We start from the raw sequence: 19,617 nt of genomic DNA, 5'->3' as shown, positions 1-19,617 counted from the left end.
ATATGTCTATACATCAGGAGACAGGCTCAGACGGTGTTAGGCCCAGTATGGATTGCACAAAGGTTAGAAAGGGTACTGTATCCCCGGATAACATGTATGGATAGCGTACACATTCAAAATATATGTCTCAGGAGGCAGGCTCAGACGGTGTTAGGCCCAGTATGGATTGCACGTGATTGCACAAAGGTTAGAAAGGGTACCGTTTCCCCGGATAACATGTATGGATAGCGTACACATTCAAAATATGTGTCTCAGGAGGCAGGCTCAGACGGTGTCAGGCACAGTATGGATTTGACGGCCCAGACTACACAGCGGAGGAGCAGGGAGAGGTAAAGATTGCAAATGCTGGGACCCTGCCCAAGCAAGGGGGGCCCACTCGTGGGCGTCGGTACTGGCACTGGGCCCCTCATAGTACGGCGGTGTGTCTGACGGCGGGTGTGCACCACCACCGTCAGAGACACTTGATTGCACTATGAAGGACCCTGTACCAGTGCCCGCACACAAGAGTCGGCCTACCCACCTGTCCAGGGCAACGGCACTCGCACGGTGTCGTGCGATAGGTGGTGACCCCGGCCATGGGGGGGGGGGAGGAAGCACAGTTAGGGAGTTTTAGAAAGTGGCATATGTTGATGTTGGACATTCAGCTGATGCAAAAGGTGAAATAGGTCAAGTCCCAGGAAGAGGTGGACCAAAGCAAGCCATTTTTCTGTCACCCTATGTGTCATCAGAGGAAGGTGGGACAAAATCCTTGGAAACCCATGCGTGGTTCATTTTAATGAAGGTTAGATCATCCACATTTTGGGTTGACAGACGGGTCCTTTTTTCTGTCAGGATTGATCCAGCTGCACTGAAGACTCTTTCCGATAGCACACTTGCAGCTGGGCAAGCGAGCTCCTGTAAGGCATATTGTGCCAATTCAGGCCAGGTGTCCAGTTTAGCGGCCCAATAGTCAAAGGGGAATGACCTGTGTGGGAGAACATCGATATGGGAGGAAAAGTAGTTTGTAACCATAGTTGACAACTGCTGTCTCCTGTCACTTTCCATCGATGCAGTATTACCAGTTGTGTGAGCGGTACTTGAAAAATCAGTCCACAACATTGTCATGAAACCCCTGTCTCCAACGCCACTTCTGCTGTGTGCACCACGAACACCTCTGCCAAGCTGCCCCCGGCCCGTGCGGCTCGTGTGAGAACCATCACCGCTGCTGTGTGCTGGGAATGCCTCAAGCAACCGATTTACCAGAGTTGCTTGTTTATTAGCCAATATTAGGTCAAGGTTCTCCTGTGGCATGATGTTTTGTAATTTGCCTTTATAGCGTGGATCCAGGATGCTGGCCAACCAGTAGTCGTCATCGTTCATCATTTTGGCAATGCGTGGGTCCCTTTTTAGGATCTGCAAGGCATAATCTGACATGTGGGCCAATGTTCCCGGTGTCAATGATGCACTGCGAGTGCTGGTTGGAGGAGCACTTTCTGGCAAATCCACATCTCTCCAGTCACGCACAAACCCTGTACCAGACCTTGCCACGCCAACATTTTCACTTGCCCCACGAGATGCATCCTCCTCCCCTAAGTAATCATCCCCATCATCTTCCTCCTCCTCCTCCTCCTCCTCCTCCTCCTCTACTTCCTCCACCTCGTCCAGGAGAGGTCCCTGAGCAGACAATGGCTGAATGTCATCAAGGATTCCCTCCTCCTCTTCCTCCTCATCAACATTGGCTGCAGACGCCTGCTCCTTAAGGTGCGTCAAAGTTTGCATGAGCAGACGCATAAGTGGGATGCTCATGCTTAGGATGGCGTCGTCTGCGCTTACCAGCCGTGTGCATTCCTCAAAACACTGAAGGACTTTACAGAGGTCTTTCAGCTTCGACCACTGCACACCTGTCAACTCCATATCTGCTCTCAAAGTGCCTGGCCGTGTATCCTCCCACAAATGCATTATGGCCTGCCTCTGCTCGCACAGCCGCTCCACCATGTGCAGGGTGGAGTTCCACCTTGTTGCAATGTCGATAATGAGGCGGTGGTTGGGAAGGTGGAGCAATCGCTGCAGCTTCTGCATACGAACGGAGTGTATAGGCGACCGGCGGATGTGCGCGCACAGTCTTCGCACCTTCTGGAGCAGGGCTGTTAACTCCGGATAATTTTTGAGGAAGCACTGCACCACCAGGTTCAAGGTGTGAGCCAAGCAAGGTATATGGCTGAGTTTTGAAAGGGCTATGGCTGCCACAAAATTACGGCCGTTATCACTAACTACCTTGCCTGCCTCAAGATGTACACTGCCCAGCCATGACTCAGTTTGTCGCTTCAAGTACTTGGCCAGCACCTCGGTGGTGTGTCTGTTGCCCAAACACATCATCTGCAACACAGCCTACTGACGCTTTCCACTAGCTGCTCGATAGGGGGACACATCGTGTGCAACAGTGGCAGCTGCAGATGGAGTGCTCGTACGACTGCGCTCTGTGGACGAGCTTTCGCTTCTGGAGGAGGAGGAGGAGGAGGGTCGAACGCCTACAGCCAACTGTTTCCTATACCGTGGGCTAGGCAGCACTGTCCCACCACCGCTGTCCCCTGTGGACCCTGCATCCACCACATTAACCCAGTGCGCAGTGATGGACACGTAACGGCCCTGGCCATGCCGACTGGACCATGCATCAGTTGTGAGGTGCACCTTTCCGCTCACTGACTGCTTGAGTGCATGGACAATGCGGTCTTTCACATGATGGTGGAGGGCTGGGATGGCTTTGCGAGAGAAGAAGTGGCGACTGGGTAGGTCATAGCGTGGTACTGCATAGGCCATGAGTTCGCGGAAAGCTGTGCTTTCCACCAGCCGAAAGGGCATCATCTCAAACGAGATTACTTTGGCAATGTGGGCGTTCAAACCCAGTGTACGCGGATGAGAGACTGAGTACTTTCTTGACCTACTCATAGTGTCTGGGAGGGTGAGCTGGACTTGAGAGCTGCATATGGTGGAAGTAGCGGTGGACAGGGCGGACTGAGAGAGGGTTGATGATGGTGATGGAGTTGGTGTTCTTTCTGATGGCCTAGAATCAGTCTTTCGTTGATATAACAGTGGGATTCCCTGACTGCTGTGGCCTTGCAACGACACCTCAACATTTGCTGCTGTGCTAACCGGTGGGCTTACAGTGGGGGAAACAATGTAGCGTTGCTGATTACCTTCGTTGTGATCAGTTGCACATGTGGCACTTGAGGTTGGGTGTTGTGTCCATGCTTGCAAGTGCATGCTGGTTAAATGTCTAAGCATGCAACTGGTATTCAAATTTTTCAGATTTTTCCCTCGGCTAAAGGTCTTTGCGCACTTCTTACAGAACCTTGGCCTGATCATGAGGATTTTGTTCAAAAAAGTGCCACACTGCACTCTTCCTACTTTGGCAGACATTTTGCGGCCTAGCACGCTGTGATCTTTTGACCCTCTGGACAAGCTGTCCAGCAACTCTTTTGATGTTTGGAACCTGTCTTTGGAGTGCTCCGGGCCTGCCAGATAACAGCTGTTGTGATGTCGATGTCTGCTGTGGATGCTCCTCATCTGAGCTATTGGAAGCAGCACCCTCTTCCCCCAATGGATGCCAATCTGGGTCAACAACTGGGTCATCCATCACCACCTCTTCTATGTCATGTGCACCTTCCTCTGTGTCACCGTGTATGGTGGTATAGTGTGCGGGAAGGGGCACCTGAGTCTCATCAGGGTCAGAATCTGGCTCTGTACACTGCGAGGACAATGTAGTGCTCTGAGTGAATGTACCAGCAGAATCATCCATCAGCGGCTGTGCATCAGTGCACTCCATGTCAGATTCATCTTGGCCTGGGTAATTCACCATTTGACTTGATAATCCAGGCATGGTATGTGAAAACAGCTCCATGGAGTAATCAGTAGTATGGCCTGCGTCATCCTTCAATCTTGGTTGGGGTGAAGGACACAAGGAAAGTTGTGGTTCATGAACATGAGCCTCCAATGACGACTCAGTGCTTTTACTTTTTACAACTGAAGAAGAGGAGGCGATAGAGCTGGAGGCTGAGTCAGCAATGTAAGACAAAACTTTTTCCTGATGCTCTGGCTTTAAAAGCGGTTTGCTAACTCCTAGAAAACTAAGCGTTCGAGGCCTTATGTAGCCAGACGATGACACAGGCTCAGCACCTCCTGCATTCGGTCCTATTTTGCTCTTGCCACTACCATCAGATCCACCACCAACACCATCATTACCAGCTGCCAACCCCCGCCCAATTCCACGGCCTCTTCCACCAGCCTTCCTCATTTTTGGTAGAAATGTAGACAAAATCCAACAAACTATATAGTAATGTAAAACAAGGTACAAGGTGTCTATAGGACAGGGGAGATTTTGAATTTCTGCAGACACTTGTGGACACTGGACACTTTTGGATTGTGTGAGGCCCACTGATATCTGAGCGCTATGTCACAGGCTCGATGGCACAGCTGTGACAAAAGTGACTAGAGGATAAGGGAGATTGTATTGCTTTTAAAAAAGCAGTTTGCAGAGCAGTGGGTAAACAGCAATGCCAGCATGTCAGGAAGCCTTAAAAGGCAGCCCAACAACCAACACCACTGATACACCACAATATAGCCTCCCCTTGCACTGCACACACAGTGACTGGTGTGTTGTGCAGGCCAAATTGCTAGCAGCAGAAGCAGTTTTTTTTTCTTCTCAGCAGGACAAAAAAACTATTGGGATTGCTTTTAAAAAAGCAGTTTGCAGAGCAGTGGGTAAACAGCAATGCAGGAATGTCAGGAAGCCTTAGAAGGCAGCCCAACAACCAACACCACTGATACACCACTATATAGCCTCCCCTTGCACTGCACACACAGTGACTGGTGTGTTGTGCAGGCCAAATCGCTAGCAGCAGAAGCAGTTTTTTTGTCTTCTTCCCTGCCTAACGCTCTCCCTACAGAATGAGCAGCAACCTCTCCCTATACTGAGATCGGCAGAAGTAAGATGGCGGTCGGCGTGCACGCCCTTTTATACCCCCTGTGACGCCCACCAAAGCAAGCCAATCACTTGCATGCCCTTCTGAAAGATGGTGGTGACCCCTGCCTATGTCATCACGTTGCCCACAGTGTCCGTGGATCCTGATTGGCTGTAAAAGAGCGCAAAACAAACTTTTGAAACGCGACTTTGGCGCGCAAGTCGCCAACCTCATGGCCGACCTCATCCTAGGGTCGGGTTTCGTTTCATGAAACCCGACTTTGCCAAAAGTCGGCGACTTTTGAAATTTTTCGACACGTTTCGCTCAACTTTAGTGACAACGATTAACCACTTAATGCCCACCAATATGTCTTTTTACTGACCTGAGATATAAGAGAATAGCAACCCCATACAGGTGACAATCCAGCAACTGTCGGCTGTACACTATAGCTAACAACTTGCTGCATTAGCCAAGATCAGTGCTGGCCCCATCCATATCTGTTTAACCCCTTAGATGCTGTTATTAATTATATAAATGGTTAACTGTGTGTGGGGGGGCTTCCTATTTAACCCCATCAGCACCCTGAGATCATGTTTGTGTGGTCCTGATGTTTGCCATGGCAATTTAGTGATAAATAGTGGCCTTAGACTCTGCCGGCTAACCTGTTCAGAAGTTAGCGAGATTTAGGTGGTAAAAATACACTTTTCCATTCCTGTCATGTCACTTTGCGTTAATTCCTGAAAATCACCTGAAGTGTAAATAAACTACTTAACAGCAGTTTTCAATATGCTGACGGGTGCTGTTTTTAAAATTGTATCACTTTGGAGGTTTTACAATATATAGGACCCCCAAAGTCACTTCAAACCTGGACATGTCCCTAAAAAACTTTTTTTGTAAATTTCCTTGAATAAATGAAAAATTACTGCTACATCTTTAAACCTCCTAAAATTGTAACAAAATAAAATAACATTTTACAAATAGTGCTGATGTAAAGCAGACATGTGGGAAATTTTATTTATTAATGATTTTCTGTGGTATGCCTATATCTGAATTAAAGGGATAATCATTCAAAGTTTGAAAATTGCACATTTTTTCACATTTTTGTCAATATTTTATATGTTTTATGTTTATTTAAAAAATCAAAATCTTCCTAAATTTACCATTATAATAAATTATAATGTGCCACAAAAAAATCTCAAAATCACTGGGAATTGTTGAAGCTTTCCAGAGTTAATCACATAAAGTGAAATTGGTCAGATTTAAAAAAATGTGGGCCTGTCACTAAGAGGTTAATAAGGAACATTTCAACCTTGCTGGTTCTATAAAAACAGTGGCTTTCACAGTGCCAGTGTTTTGTTATGTATAATTAAATCTGAAAGAACACATATAAACATTATCTAATCTTTTGATAAATGTCTTGTACTCGGTATGTACGTATATCACTCTTCTGACTGAAAATATATCCATTTGTAAAGTTTCCAGATGACCAGAAAAAAGATCAACTATGAAGTGACATGTGTTCATTCATCACAGCAGGAAAGTCCTGTTTTACAAGTCCTCTGCGGAACTACTGCCTCTTTGCAAGATGACACACAATCAAATAAAGGTGAGTCTGAGATCCCAAATATTATTATATAATTAGTGCCATTGACAAAAATACATTTTTCCATCAAGTTTAAATAAGGGTGATGAATAAATATTTTTGAAAAACTACTTTTTTTCCTAAAAGGAAAAAATTCAGACATGATGCAATGGGGGCCAGGGTGGTAGTTATGGCAATGGTCTGCTGTTGCTTCCTCATCACACTCAGATGTGCCGCTACAGAAATAAAGTGTCCATCTTGTGGTGTACTGTGTGTCATGCAGTTCACCCACCTGTGGGCCAACGCTCTCCTAATTCTGCAGAATTCCCACTTCTTTCGGCAACACACACATTTCCAGAATCCAAGTTCATTTTCAATAAAGCTTTCCTCAATTCCTGCATCTTCATAACAGATTTAGTCCAACAATCTTCAAAAGACATAAAAACTTCTCCTCCTGAGTTCTCCCTGATTTTTCCTGTCAGCATGATCTCTGGCAACGTGCTATCCAGTCCCGCGGTTCCCTGGGTAATCAAGCTAGCTGATTCTTAATAATAATAAAAATAATAATCTTTATTTTTATATAGCGCTAACATTCCGCAGTGCTTTACAGTTTGCACACATTATCATCACTGTCCCCAATGGGGCTCACAATCTAAATTTCCAATCAGTATGTCTTTGGAATGTGGGAGGAAACCAGAGTACCTGGAGGAAACCCACGCAAACACGGAGAGAACATACAAACTCCTTGCAGATGTTGTCCTGGGTGGCATTTGAACCCAGGACTCCAGCGCTGCAGCGATGTTATATACACATATAAACATATACTTTATATTCATATATTTTATATATAAACATATACTTTACACAGTATAAACAGTAACCACATATTCACATTGTACCCGATTTTATCCAGCAGGCATGCACAAGGATGCAGGGCACAAATCAGCTGTCTGCACAACCCCTACATACCTCCCTTCAAAAACCATGGTTGTCCCCGACCATGCAGTATCGGCAACATACAATAGCAACATCAGTATCAGATCATGTAAAGACATATTATTAAAACATAAATAAGCACAACATTTATTATGCACTACATAAAAAAACATTGTTCCAGTTACCACGATTGACACATTCCTGGCCAGGACTGGTACCGGTCCCACTTGGTTGGGACCCCGGAACAAACAGTTCAGTTCTTTAAGAAATATGACCCAAGTTTGGCCAACAGTTCTCTTCAGCTCGCCATCACGTGAGCACAGTCTTTGCATAACCCTGCTCGATCCTCGCGTTCTCCAGCCAAAGTTACGTGTCCACTTGACCCCAGTCCCTCTATTTATGGGACCCGGACAAACAGACAGTTCGTCACAGGACTCTCCAGGTCCACTGACCAGACCTTTAACTGCCTTGAGTGTCCAGTTCTACATCATGGCCCACATGGCCAGTTCACTACAGCTCCAACAGCACAGGAGCATACAGTCCATTTTTCTTATGACCCGGCTCACTCATCGGGTCCTCCTGTACATGTTTTCCCTTCCCTCTTATTTCCAGACCACGGTCCCATCAAAAAATATGTGCTGCAATTAACCTCCTGCAAATAAAATTCAGGTTAAGCAAAGACAGCTACATAGTCCTTAGAGCAGCCACACACAGTCTACAGGACACTATCTCTTCTGGAAGGTCTGAGTCCTGCAATTCAGCAGAGGAAGCGCAACAGGCACAACAAAACTAAGAGGGGGGAAAACAAATTTTCTTCAACTTAACTCAACTGCAGCCATCCAGACCATACTGTCTTCAGGGCTCCTGCCCTCAGAGATGCAGAACAGTCCCAATTTTTCATCCTGTGCCACGAGCACCTTTTCACCTCCATGAGACCAGTTTCATTCACTGAAAAGAGGAGGATGAATGACCTCATGGAGATCAATATGCAAATTGCCTCTTCAGAAAGAAAGAGGACTTTTACTCTACAGCGCCACCTATTGGTAGTAGCGATCCTACAAGTCACAATCAACCCTTTAACGAGTCTTATAATATGACTTAGGATAAAAGCCAAATCAGAATCTCAATTTGCAGACACGGTGTTTCGAGCTGTTGGCTCTCGTCAGTGCAAAGTATGAGATCTGATTTGGCTAGGTGAGAGGCTCTGGACTAAGGTCTAAGAGGTAAGGTTTCTCCTTGCGGAGAGTGACATGCCAGCTCTGGCTTGTCAAGGTAAGGAGGCTTATTCGCCGTGCAATGCTCCTCTGGGAAAATAATATGCAAATTGCCTCTTCAGAAAGAAAGAGGACTTTTACTCTACAGCGCCACCTATTGGTAGTAGCGATCCTACAAGTCACAATCAACCCTTTAACGAGTCTTGTAATATGACTTAGGATAAAAGCCAAATCAGAATCTCAATTTGCAGACACGGTGTTTCGAGCTGTTGGCTCTCGTCAGTGCAAAGTATGAGATCTGATTTGGCTAGGTGAAGAGGCTCTGGACTAAGGTCTAAGAGGTAAGGTTTCTCCTTGCGGAGAGTGACATGGAGATCAACATCCGACACTGCGGAGACACCATCACGTGTTTCTCAATGCAGTGATTCTAGAGCACTGCTCCCATCCCTTATGGGAAATATGTAAAACATGCAAATATATAAGCCGCGGAGACACCATCACATGTTTCTCAACGCAGGCAGTGACTAGCCAGGTCTTTCACCGGGAAGGAACAACCACGATTAATAATGGAGAGGTGTCAATAAGACATCAATTCTTTATTAAACCTAGACTATTAAACGGTTAAAAAACACAGACATTAATGAAAAATTATTTTGAAATAAAGACACCTAGTTTTTTACCATATTTATTCCTCTGCTAATCCAAATAAAAGCCATCGACCTGTAGCAAAAATAAAACAAAAAAGCAACCATATCCTTACCTCTCAGCTGCTCAGTCACGTCCCCCGTTGCAATCCATCAGAAAGGATTAAGTGGTTTACACAGGGACCGTTGCTAATGCGACCAGCCCCATGTAAACCACTGCCAGAATGAATTATTTCATCTCTGTGCAGCCTTCCTGGCATGAGAAGGTTCCTGCATTTTCTCCCACTCTCATTAGTTCACCTCAGGTCAGCCAGAGGACTCCGCGCAGCCTCACTGACATCACTGGCTGACCTGAGATGAACTAATGAGTGTGGAAAAAAATGCAGAAATGTAAATATATATATTTGTGTCTCAATGACATGTATATACATATATATGTATTCTATGTGTCTATATTAGAGTTGAGCGAAACAGGTTGGTCAGATTCAAAAATCGCCGACTTTCGCCAAAAATCGGGGTTTGCCGATCAAAACCCAACCATAGCGCCAAAGTCGCATTTCAAATGATGCTTTCAGTGCCTTTTCTCAGCCAATGATGGAGGACGCACAATGTGGGCAACGCGATGACATGCGCAGCGGCCATCACCATCTTAGAGAAGGGCATTGAAGTGATTAGCTGGCTTTGTGTGGCGTCACAGTGGATAAAAAAGGCTGTGACCGCCGACCGCCATCTTACTTCTGCCGATCTTACAATAGGGAGAGGTGCTGCTGCTGACTCTGAACAGGGAGAGCGTTAGGCAGGGAAGAAGAAAAAAAAACTGTTTCTGCTGATAGCGCTTTTCACTGCACAGTCAGTGTGCAGTGAAAGGGGAGGATTTTTGTTGTGTGCAGCAGCGCTGGTGGTGATTAGGCTGCCTTTTAAGGCAACCTGCTAGCTGCATTGCTGTGTGCACACTGCTGTTCAAACTGCTTTTTTCAAAGCACTCCAATTTTATTATTTTGTTCTGGTGAGTTACTAGGCATTCATTTTTTCACACACCGTTTAGCGGTGTAAGCTCCTTACACACTACCGTGTACTGGCTGGTATCACGGACAAATAGAAGCTATCTGGGTGTGACTCTGGAAAAGAACAAGCCAAGGAGTTTTTCCATTTTTCCAGACCTACACCTTAGAGTCCTGTCCATTTTTCAAACAGTTTCGTATATCTGCTGTTTGATTACAGTCAAAACTAGACAGAGACAGATTGTGTCAGTCTGTATACAAATACAAGGAGATTGACAATTTTCCATACAGACACCGTATAGCGGTGTACACTCCTCACACACTACCATGTAGCGCCTTCTAGCACGGACAAATAGAAGCTGTGTGACTCTAGAAAAAAAAGCCGAGGAGTTTCTGTTTTTCCAGAACTACACCTTAGAGTGCTGTCAGCTTTTCAAACAGTTTCGTATATCTGCTGTTTGATTACAGTCAAAACTAGACAGAGACAGCGTGTGTTAGTCCATATACAAATACACGGAGTTTGACAATTTTCCATACACACACCGTATAGCGGTGTACGCTCCTCACACACTACCGTGTACCGCCTTCTAGCACGGACAAATAGAAGCTGTGTGTGACTCTGGAAAAAAAAGTCAAGGAGTTTTTCCATTTTTCCAGACCTACACCTTAGAGTGCTGTCCGTTATTCAAAGTTTTGTATATCTGCTGTTTGATCACGGTCAAAACTAGACAGAGACAGCGTGTGTCAGTCCGTATACAAATACACGGAGATTGGCAATTTTCCATACAGACACCGTAAAGCGGTGTACGCTCCTCACACACTACCGTGTACCGGCTGGTATCACGGACAAATAGAAGCTGTGTGTGACTCCGGGAAAAACTCGTCGGCTTTTTTTCCCCATTTTTCCAGACCTACACCTTAGAGTGCTGTCCACTTTTCAAACAGTTTCGTATATCTGCTGTTCGATGACGGTCAAAACTAGACAGAGACAGTGTGTGTCAGTCCATATACAAATACACGGAGTTTGACAATTTTCCATACACACACCGTATAGCGGTGTACGCTCCTCAAACACTACCGTGTACTGCCTTCCAGCATGGACAAATAGAAGCTGTGTGTGACTCTGGGAAAAAAAGCCGAGGAGTTTTTCCGTTTTTCCAGACCTATACCTAAGAGTGCTGTCCGCTTTTCAAACAGTTTCCATTATCTGCTGTTTGATTACGGTCAAAACTAGACAGAGACAGCGTGTGTCAGTCCCTATACAAAGAGACGGAGATTGACAATTTTCCATACACACACCGTATAGCGGTGTACGCTCCTCACACACTACCGTGCACCGGCTAGTATCACGGACAAATAGAAGCTGTGTGTAACTCTGGAAAAAAAAGCCGAGGAGTAGAGTTGAGCGACTTTTGGTTTTTTAGGGTCGCGTTTCGTTTCGTGAAACCCGACTTTTCCAAAAGTCGGGTAGAGCAAGATCGTCCGATTATAAGGAAAAGTCGGGGTCGTCCCGAAACACGAAACCCAATGTAAGTCAATGGGGAATAAAAGTCGTCAGTGAGAGGAGGACAGGAAACACACCTACAGTGCCCATTTGAATGCCAAAAGCATCAATTCTTCTTACTTAAGCTTGTCAACCTTAATTAACTTCATAATACAAGTTACGCACTGAAAAATGGGGGTTATTTGGCTAAATTTGTGGGGGGAGGGCTAGCTGCAGGTTTTCATGTGCCCTGGGCGAAAGAGCGCCCCTTTAACACATACCACAACTCATCATGCTCCGATACGGCAGAGAAATAGCGGTATAGTACAATGAAAAATACCTCACTTTTTACATCTCATGACGAGGCCCATCTATTTCTCCATACAGAATCATTGGTCCCATATAATGTTTGAAACAGTATATGATGAGCTCCACATAATGCTACAGTATATGTTGGTCCCCATGGATGAAGCTCCACTGTCTTATGGGCCCAAATAATGCTCCAAACATAATGGGCCCCATTTCTAATGCTCTAGTGTATAATGGGCCCTGTAAATGCTGCTCCAGTGTCTGATGTCCACCTTTGGAATGTTCCAGTGTATGGTGGGCCCCATCTATCATTCTCCAGAGTATAGTGCTCCCCAAAAATTGCTGTCCCAACATTGAAAACAATCAAATAAGTCTCCTCACTAGGGAATCCCTGTACTTGTCTGGACAGGTGCTGTAGCTTGCTTAACAGCTCGTCAGCCGTTCTCACGCCCAGTATGGATTGCACAAAGGTTAGAAAGGGTACCGTATCCCTGGATAACATGTATGGATAGCGTACACATTCAAAATATATGTCTATACAGCATGAGGCAGGCTCAGACGGTGTTAGGCCCAGTATGGATTGCACGTCATTGCACAAAGGTTAGAAGGGGTACCGTATCCCCGGATAACATGTATGGATAGCGTACACATTCAAAATATATGTCTATACAGCATGAGGCAGGCTCAGACGGTGTTAGGCCCAGTATGGATTGCACGTCATTGCACAAAGGTTAGAAGGGGTACCGTATCCCCGGATAACATGTATGGATAGCGTACACATTCAAAATATTTGTCTATACAGCATGAGGCAGGCTCAGACGGTGTTAGGCCCAGTATGGATTGCACAAAGGTTAGAAAGGGTACCGTATCCCTGGATAACATGTATGGATAGCGTACACATTCAAAATATATGTCTCAGGAGGCAGGCTCAGACGGTGTCAGGCACAGTATGGATTTGACGGCCCAGATTACACAGCAGAGGAGCAGGGAGAGGTAAAGATTGCAAATGCTGGGGCCCTGGCCAAGCAAGGGGGGCCCACTCGTGGGCGTCGGTACTGGCACTGGGCCCCTCATAGTACAGCGGTGTGTCTGACGGCGGGTGTGCACCACCACCGTCAGAGACACTTGATTGCATTATGAGGGACCCTGTGCCAGTGCCCACGCCCAAGAGTCGGCCTACCCACCTGTCCAGGGCAACGGCACTCGCACGGTGTCGTGCGGTAGGTGGTGACCCCGGCCATGGGGGGGGAGGCAGCACAGTTAGGGAGTTTTAGAAAGTGGCATATGTTGATGTTGGACATTCAGCTGATGCAAAAGGCGAAATAGGTGAAGTACCAGGAAGAGGTGGACCAAAGCAAGCCATTTTTCTGTCACCCTATGTGTCATCAGGGGAAGGTGGGACAAAATCCTTGGAAACCCATGCGTGGTTCATTTTAATGAAGGTTAGATCATCCACATTTTGGGTTGACAGACGGGTCCTTTTTTCTGTCAGGATTGATCCAGCTGCACTGAAGACTCTTTCCGATAGCACACTTGCAGCTGGGCAAGCGAGCTCCTGTAAGGCATATTGTGCCAATTCAGGCCAGGTGTCCAGTTTAGCGGCCCAATAGTCAAAGGGGAATGACCTGTGTGGGAGAACATCGATATGGGAGGAAAAGTAGTTTGTAACCATAGTTGACAACTGCTGTCTCCTGTCACTTTCCATCGATGCAGTATTACCAGTTGTGTGAGCGGTATTTGAAAAATCAGTCCACAACATTGTCATGAAACCCCTGTCTCCAACGCCACTTCTGCTGTGTGCACCACGAACACCTCTGCCAAGCTGCCCCCGGCCCGTACGGCTCGTGTGAGAACCATCACCGCTGCTGTGTGCTGGGAATGCCTCAAGCAACCGATTTACCAGAGTTGCTTGTTTATTAGCCAATATTAGGTCAAGGTTCTCCTGTGGCATGATGTTTTGTAATTTGCCTTTATAGCGTGGATCCAGGATGCTGGCCAACCAGTAGTCGTCATTGTTCATCATTTTGGCAATGCGGGGGTCCCTTTTTAGGATCCGCAAGGCATAATCTGACATGTGGGCCAATGTTCCCGGTGTCAATGATGCACTGCGAGTGCTGGGTGGAGGAGCACTTTCTGGCAAATCCACATCCCTCCAGTCACGCACAAACCCTGTACCAGACCTTGCCACGCCAACATTTTCACTTGCCCCACGAGATGCATCCTCCTCCCCTAAGTAATCATCCCCATCATCTTCCTCCTCCTCCTCTTCTTCCTCCACCTCGTCCAGGAGCGGTCCCTGAGCAGACAATGGCTGAATGTCATCAAGGATTCCCTCCTCCTCTTCCTCCTCATCAACATTGGCTGCAGACGCCTGCTCCTTAAGGTGCGTCAAAGTTTGCATGAGCAGACGCATAAGTGGGATGCTCATGCTTAGGATGGCGTCGTCTGCGCTTACCAGCCGTGTGCATTCCTCAAAACACTGAAGGACTTTACAAAGGTCTTTCAGCTTCGACCACTGCACGCCTGTCAACTCCATGTCTGCTCTCAAAGTGCCTGGCCGTGTATCCTCCCACAAATGCATTATGGCCTGCCTCTGCTCGCACAGCCGCTCCACCATGTGCAGGGTGGAGTTCCACCTTGTTGCAATGTCGATAATGAGGCGGTGGTTGGGAAGGTGGAGCAATCGCTGCAGCTTCTGCATACGAACGGAGTGTACAGGCGACCGGCGGATGTGCGCGCACAGTCTTCGCACCTTCTGGAGCAGGGCTGTTAACTCCGGATAATTTTTGAGGAAGCACTGCACCACCAGGTTCAAGGTGTGAGCCAAGCAAGGTATGTGGCTGAGTTTTGAAAGGGCTATGGCTGCCACAAAATTACGGCCGTTATCACTAACTACCTTGCCTGCCTCAAGATGTACACTGCCCAGCCATGACTCAGTTTGTCGCTTCAAGTACTCGGCCAGCACCTCGGCGGTGTGTCTGTCGCCCAAACACATCATCTGCAACACAGCCTGCTGACGCTTTCCACTAGCTGCTCGATAGGGGGACACATCGTGTGCAACAGTGGCAGCTGCAGATGGAGTGCTCGTACGACTGCGCTCTGTGGATGAGCTGTCGCTTCTGGAGGAGGAGGAGGAGGGTCGAACGCCTACAGCCAACTGTTTCCTATACCGTGGGCTAGGCAGCACTGTCCCACCACCGCTGTCCCCTGTGGACCCTGCATCCACCACATTAACCCAGTGCGCAGTGATGGACACGTAACGGCCCTGGCCATGCCGACTGGACCATGCATCAGTTGTGAGGTGCACCTTTCCGCTCACTGACTGCTTGAGTGCATGGACAATGCGGTCTTTCACATGATGGTGGAGGGCTGGGATGGCTTTGCGAGAGAAGAAGTGGCGACTGGGTAGGTCATAGCGTGGTACTGCATAGGCCATGAGTTCGCGGAAAGCTGTGCTTTCCACCAACCGAAAGGGCATCATCTCAAACGAGATTACTTTGGCAATGTGGGCGTTCAAACCCAGTGTACGTGGATGAGAGACTGAGTACTTTCTTGACCTACTCATAGTGTCTGGGAGGGCGAGCTGGACTTGAGAGCTGCCTATGGTGGAAGTAGCGGTGGACAGGGCGGACTGAGAGAGGGTTGATGATGGTGATGGAGTTGGTATTCTTTCTGATGGCCTAGAATCAGTCTTTCGTTGATATAACAGTGGGATTCCCTGACTGCTGTGGCCTTGCAACGACACCTCAACATTTGCTGCTGTGCTAACCGGTGGGCTTACAGTGGGGGAAACAATGTAGCGTTGCTGACTACCTTCGTTGTGATCAGTTGCACATGTGGCACTTGAGGTTTGGTGTTGTGTCCACGCTTGCAAGTGCATGCTGGTTAAATGTCTAAGCATGCAACTGGTATTCAAATTTTTCAGATTTTTCCCTCGGCTAAAGGTCTTTGCGCACTTCTTACAGATAACCTTGGCCTGATCATGAGGATTTTGGTCAAAAAAGTGCCACACTGCACTCTTCCTACTTTGGCAGACATTTTGCGGCCTAGCACGCTGTGATCTTTTGACCCTCTGGACAAGCTGTCCAGCAACTCTTTTGATGTTTGGAACCTGTCTTTGGAGTGCTCCGGGCCTGCCAGATAACAGCTGTTGCGATGTCGATGTCTGCTGTGGATGCTCCTCATCTGAGCTATTGGAAGCAGCACCCTCTTCCCCCAATGGATGCCAATCTGGGTCAACAACTGGGTCATCCATCACCTCCTCTTCTATGTCATGTGCACCTTTCTCTGTGTCACCGTGTATGGTGGTATAGTGTGCGGGAAGGGGCACCTGAGTCTCATCAGGGTCAAAATCTGGCTCTGTACACTGCGAGGACAATGTAGTGCTCTGAGTGAATGTACCAGCAGAATCATCCATCAGCGGCTGTGCATCAGTGCACTCCATGTCAGATTCATCTTGGCCTGGGTAATTCACCATTTGACTTGATAATCCAGGCATGGTATGTGAAAACAGCTCCATGGAGTAATCAGTAGTATGGCCTGCGTCATCCTTCAATCTTGGTTGGGGTGAAGGACACAAGGAAAGGTGTGGTTCATGAACATGAGCCTCCAATGACGACTCAGTGCTTTTACTTTTTACAACTGAAGAAGAGGAGGCGATAGAGCTGGAGGCTGAGTCAGCAATGTAAGACAAAACTTTTTCCTGATGCTCTGCCTTTAAAAGCGGTTTGCCAACTCCTAGAAAACTAAGCGTTCGAGGCCTTATGTAGCCAGACGATGACGCAGGGTCAGCACCTCCTGCATTCGGTCCTATTTTGCTCTTGCCACTACCATCAGATCCACCACCAACACCATCATTACCAGCTGCCAACCCCCGCCCAATTCCACGGCCTCTTCCACCAGCCTTCCTCATTTTTGGTAGAAATGTAGACAAAATCCAACAAACTATATAGTAATGTAAAACAAGGTACAAGGTGTCTATAGGACAGGGGAGTTTTAGAATTTCTGCACACACTTGTGGACAGTGGACACTTGTGGATTGTGTGTGGCCCACTGATATCTGAGCGCTATGTGACACGCTCGATGGCACAGCTGCCTGTGACCAAAGTGACGAGAGGATAATGGAGATTTTGAATCTCTGCGTACACTTGTGGACAGTGGACACTTGTGGATTGTGTGCGGCCCACTGATATCTGAGCGCTGTGACACGCTCGATGGCACAGCTGCCTGTGACAAAAGTGACTAGAGGATAAGGGAGATTGGATTGCTTTTAAAAAAGCAGTTTGCGGAGCAGTGGGTAAACAGCAATGCCAGCGTGTCAGGAAGCCTTAAAAGGCAGCCCAACAACCATCACCACTGATTCACCACAATATAGCCTCCCCTTGCACTGCACACACAGTGACTTGTGTGTTGTGCAGGCCAAATCGCTAGCAGCAGAAGCAGTTTTTTTGTCTTCTTCCCTGCCTAACGCTCTCCCTACAGAATCAGCAGCAACCTCTCCCTATACTAAGATCGGCAGAAGTAAGATGGCGGTCGACGTGCACGCCCTTTTATACCCCCTGTGACGCCCACCAAAGCAAGCCAATCACTTGCATGCCCTTCTGAAAGATGGTGGTGACCCTTGCCTATGTCATCACGTTGCCCACAATGTCCGTGGATCCTGATTGGCTGAAAAAGAGCGCAAAACAAACTTTTGAAACGCGACTTTGGCGCGTAAGTCGCCGACCTCGTGGCCGACCTCATCCTAGGGTCGGGTTTCGTTTCATGAAACCCAACTTTGCCAAAAGTCGGCGACTTTTGAATTTTTTCGACCCGTTTCGCTCAACTCTACCGAGGAGTTTTTCCATTTTTCCAGACCTACACCTTAGAGTGCTGTCCGCTTTTCAAACGGTTTCGTATATCTGCTGCTTGATAAAGGTCAAAACAAGACATAAACAGGATGTGTCAGTCTGTATACAAATACACGGAGATTGACAATTTTCCATACACACACCGTATAGCGGTGTACGCTCCTCACACTACCGTGTACCACCTTCTAGCATGGACAAATAGAAGCTATCTGTGAGTGACTCTGGAAAAAAAAGCCGATGTGTTTTTCCAGTACTACACCTTAGAGTGCTGTCCGCGTTTCAAACAATTTCGTATATCTGCTGTTTGATGACGGTGAAAACTAGACAGAAACAGCGTGTGTCAGTCCCTATACAAAGAGACGGAGATTGACAATTTTCCATACACACACCGTATAGAGCTGTCCGATTCTCAAACAGTATTGCATTTCAGCCGTTCGCATTACAGTCACATTTATACAGAGTCAGCATGTGTGTGACACTCTGTAAATACATATACAGAGATTGTAAGATTGTATACTGTGAGAGCATCTGTGACTAACAAAATATATACGCTGATTAAATTTTTTTAACACACCTTACACAGCTGGATGCTCCTCATACAGTACCATCTCTCTGCTGGTATTTTTGGTACATTTTCCCAAGCATTTTCCCAAAGTATGGTGGAAGAGGCCGTGGAGGTGGGCAGGGGGGCACAGCTGGTACTGATGGTGGTGGTGCATCAGCTGGTTCTGGCAAAAGCACAATAGCAGCTAAGGCAGGAGGTGTTGAACCTGCGTCATGCTCTGGCCCAAGAACGTCAGTAAGGTTGCCTTTTCTTGGAGTAGGAAAACCACTTTTAAAGCCGGAGCATCAGGAACAGGTTTTGGCGTACATTGCCGAAACAGCCACCAGCTCTATTGCCTCCTCTTCTGAACGTTCGAAACCTGCAAGCACGGAGTAGTCAGTGCAGGGTTCTGGTCAGGAAAAACACCTTTCCTTGTGTCCTTCACCCCCACCAAAAGTTAAGGATGCGGCAGCCCACACTTCAGATTACTCTATGGAGCTCTTTTCACATACCATGCCTGGGTTATCCAGTCAAATCCTGAATTCCCCAGTCCAAGATGAATCTGACATGGAGTGCACTGATGCACAGCCACTGCTAGATGATTCTGCTGGTACATTGACCCACAGCACTACATTGCCCTCACAGTCTATTGAGCCAGAATCTGACCCTGATGAAACTCAGGTGCCCCTCCCGCATACTATACCACCTTACATGGTGACACAGAGGAAGGAAAAGAGGAAGGTGAGGATGACTTTGAAGAGGAGGTGATGGATGACCCAGTTCTGGACCCGGATTGGCATCCATTGGGGGAGGAGGGTGGCGCTGGCAATAGTTCAGATATGGAGAAGGATCCGCAGCAGCCATTGACATCGCAGCAGCGGTTATCTGTCAAGCCCGTAGCTGTCCTAAAACGTGGAACAAAAGGAGTTGCAGGACAGCTTGACCAGACGGTCAACTTAGCAGAGCGTGCAAGGCCAGAAAATGTTAACCATAGTAGGAAGAGTGCAGTGTGGCACTTCTTTGTCCAAAATCCTACTGATGAGGCAAAGGTTACCTGTAAGAAGTGCGGAAGGACCTTTTGCCGAGGTAAACAACTTGCAAGCGTGGATGGACTACAA

General features: G+C 47.3%; 1 protein-coding gene across 1 annotated transcript in view; it reads left to right on the top strand.

The window, feature by feature from the left end:
* The window catches only part of LOC141054931 (pecanex-like protein 2), a 2,173,030-nt gene that overhangs the window by 468,743 nt on the left and 1,684,670 nt on the right, over positions 1-19,617 (top strand). The window contains exon 6 of the mRNA XM_073551818.1: positions 6,413-6,543. Within this exon, the coding sequence (XP_073407919.1) occupies positions 6,413-6,543 (131 nt within the window). The remainder of the gene's footprint in view (positions 1-6,412; positions 6,544-19,617) is intronic.

Source organism: Dendrobates tinctorius, unplaced genomic scaffold (genome assembly GCF_039654945.1).
Source record: "Dendrobates tinctorius isolate UK_male_01 unplaced genomic scaffold, ASM3965494v1 ptg000181l, whole genome shotgun sequence".
NCBI lineage: Eukaryota > Metazoa > Chordata > Amphibia > Anura > Dendrobatidae > Dendrobates > Dendrobates tinctorius.
This window is presented reverse-complemented; position numbering and strand designations above follow the sequence as displayed.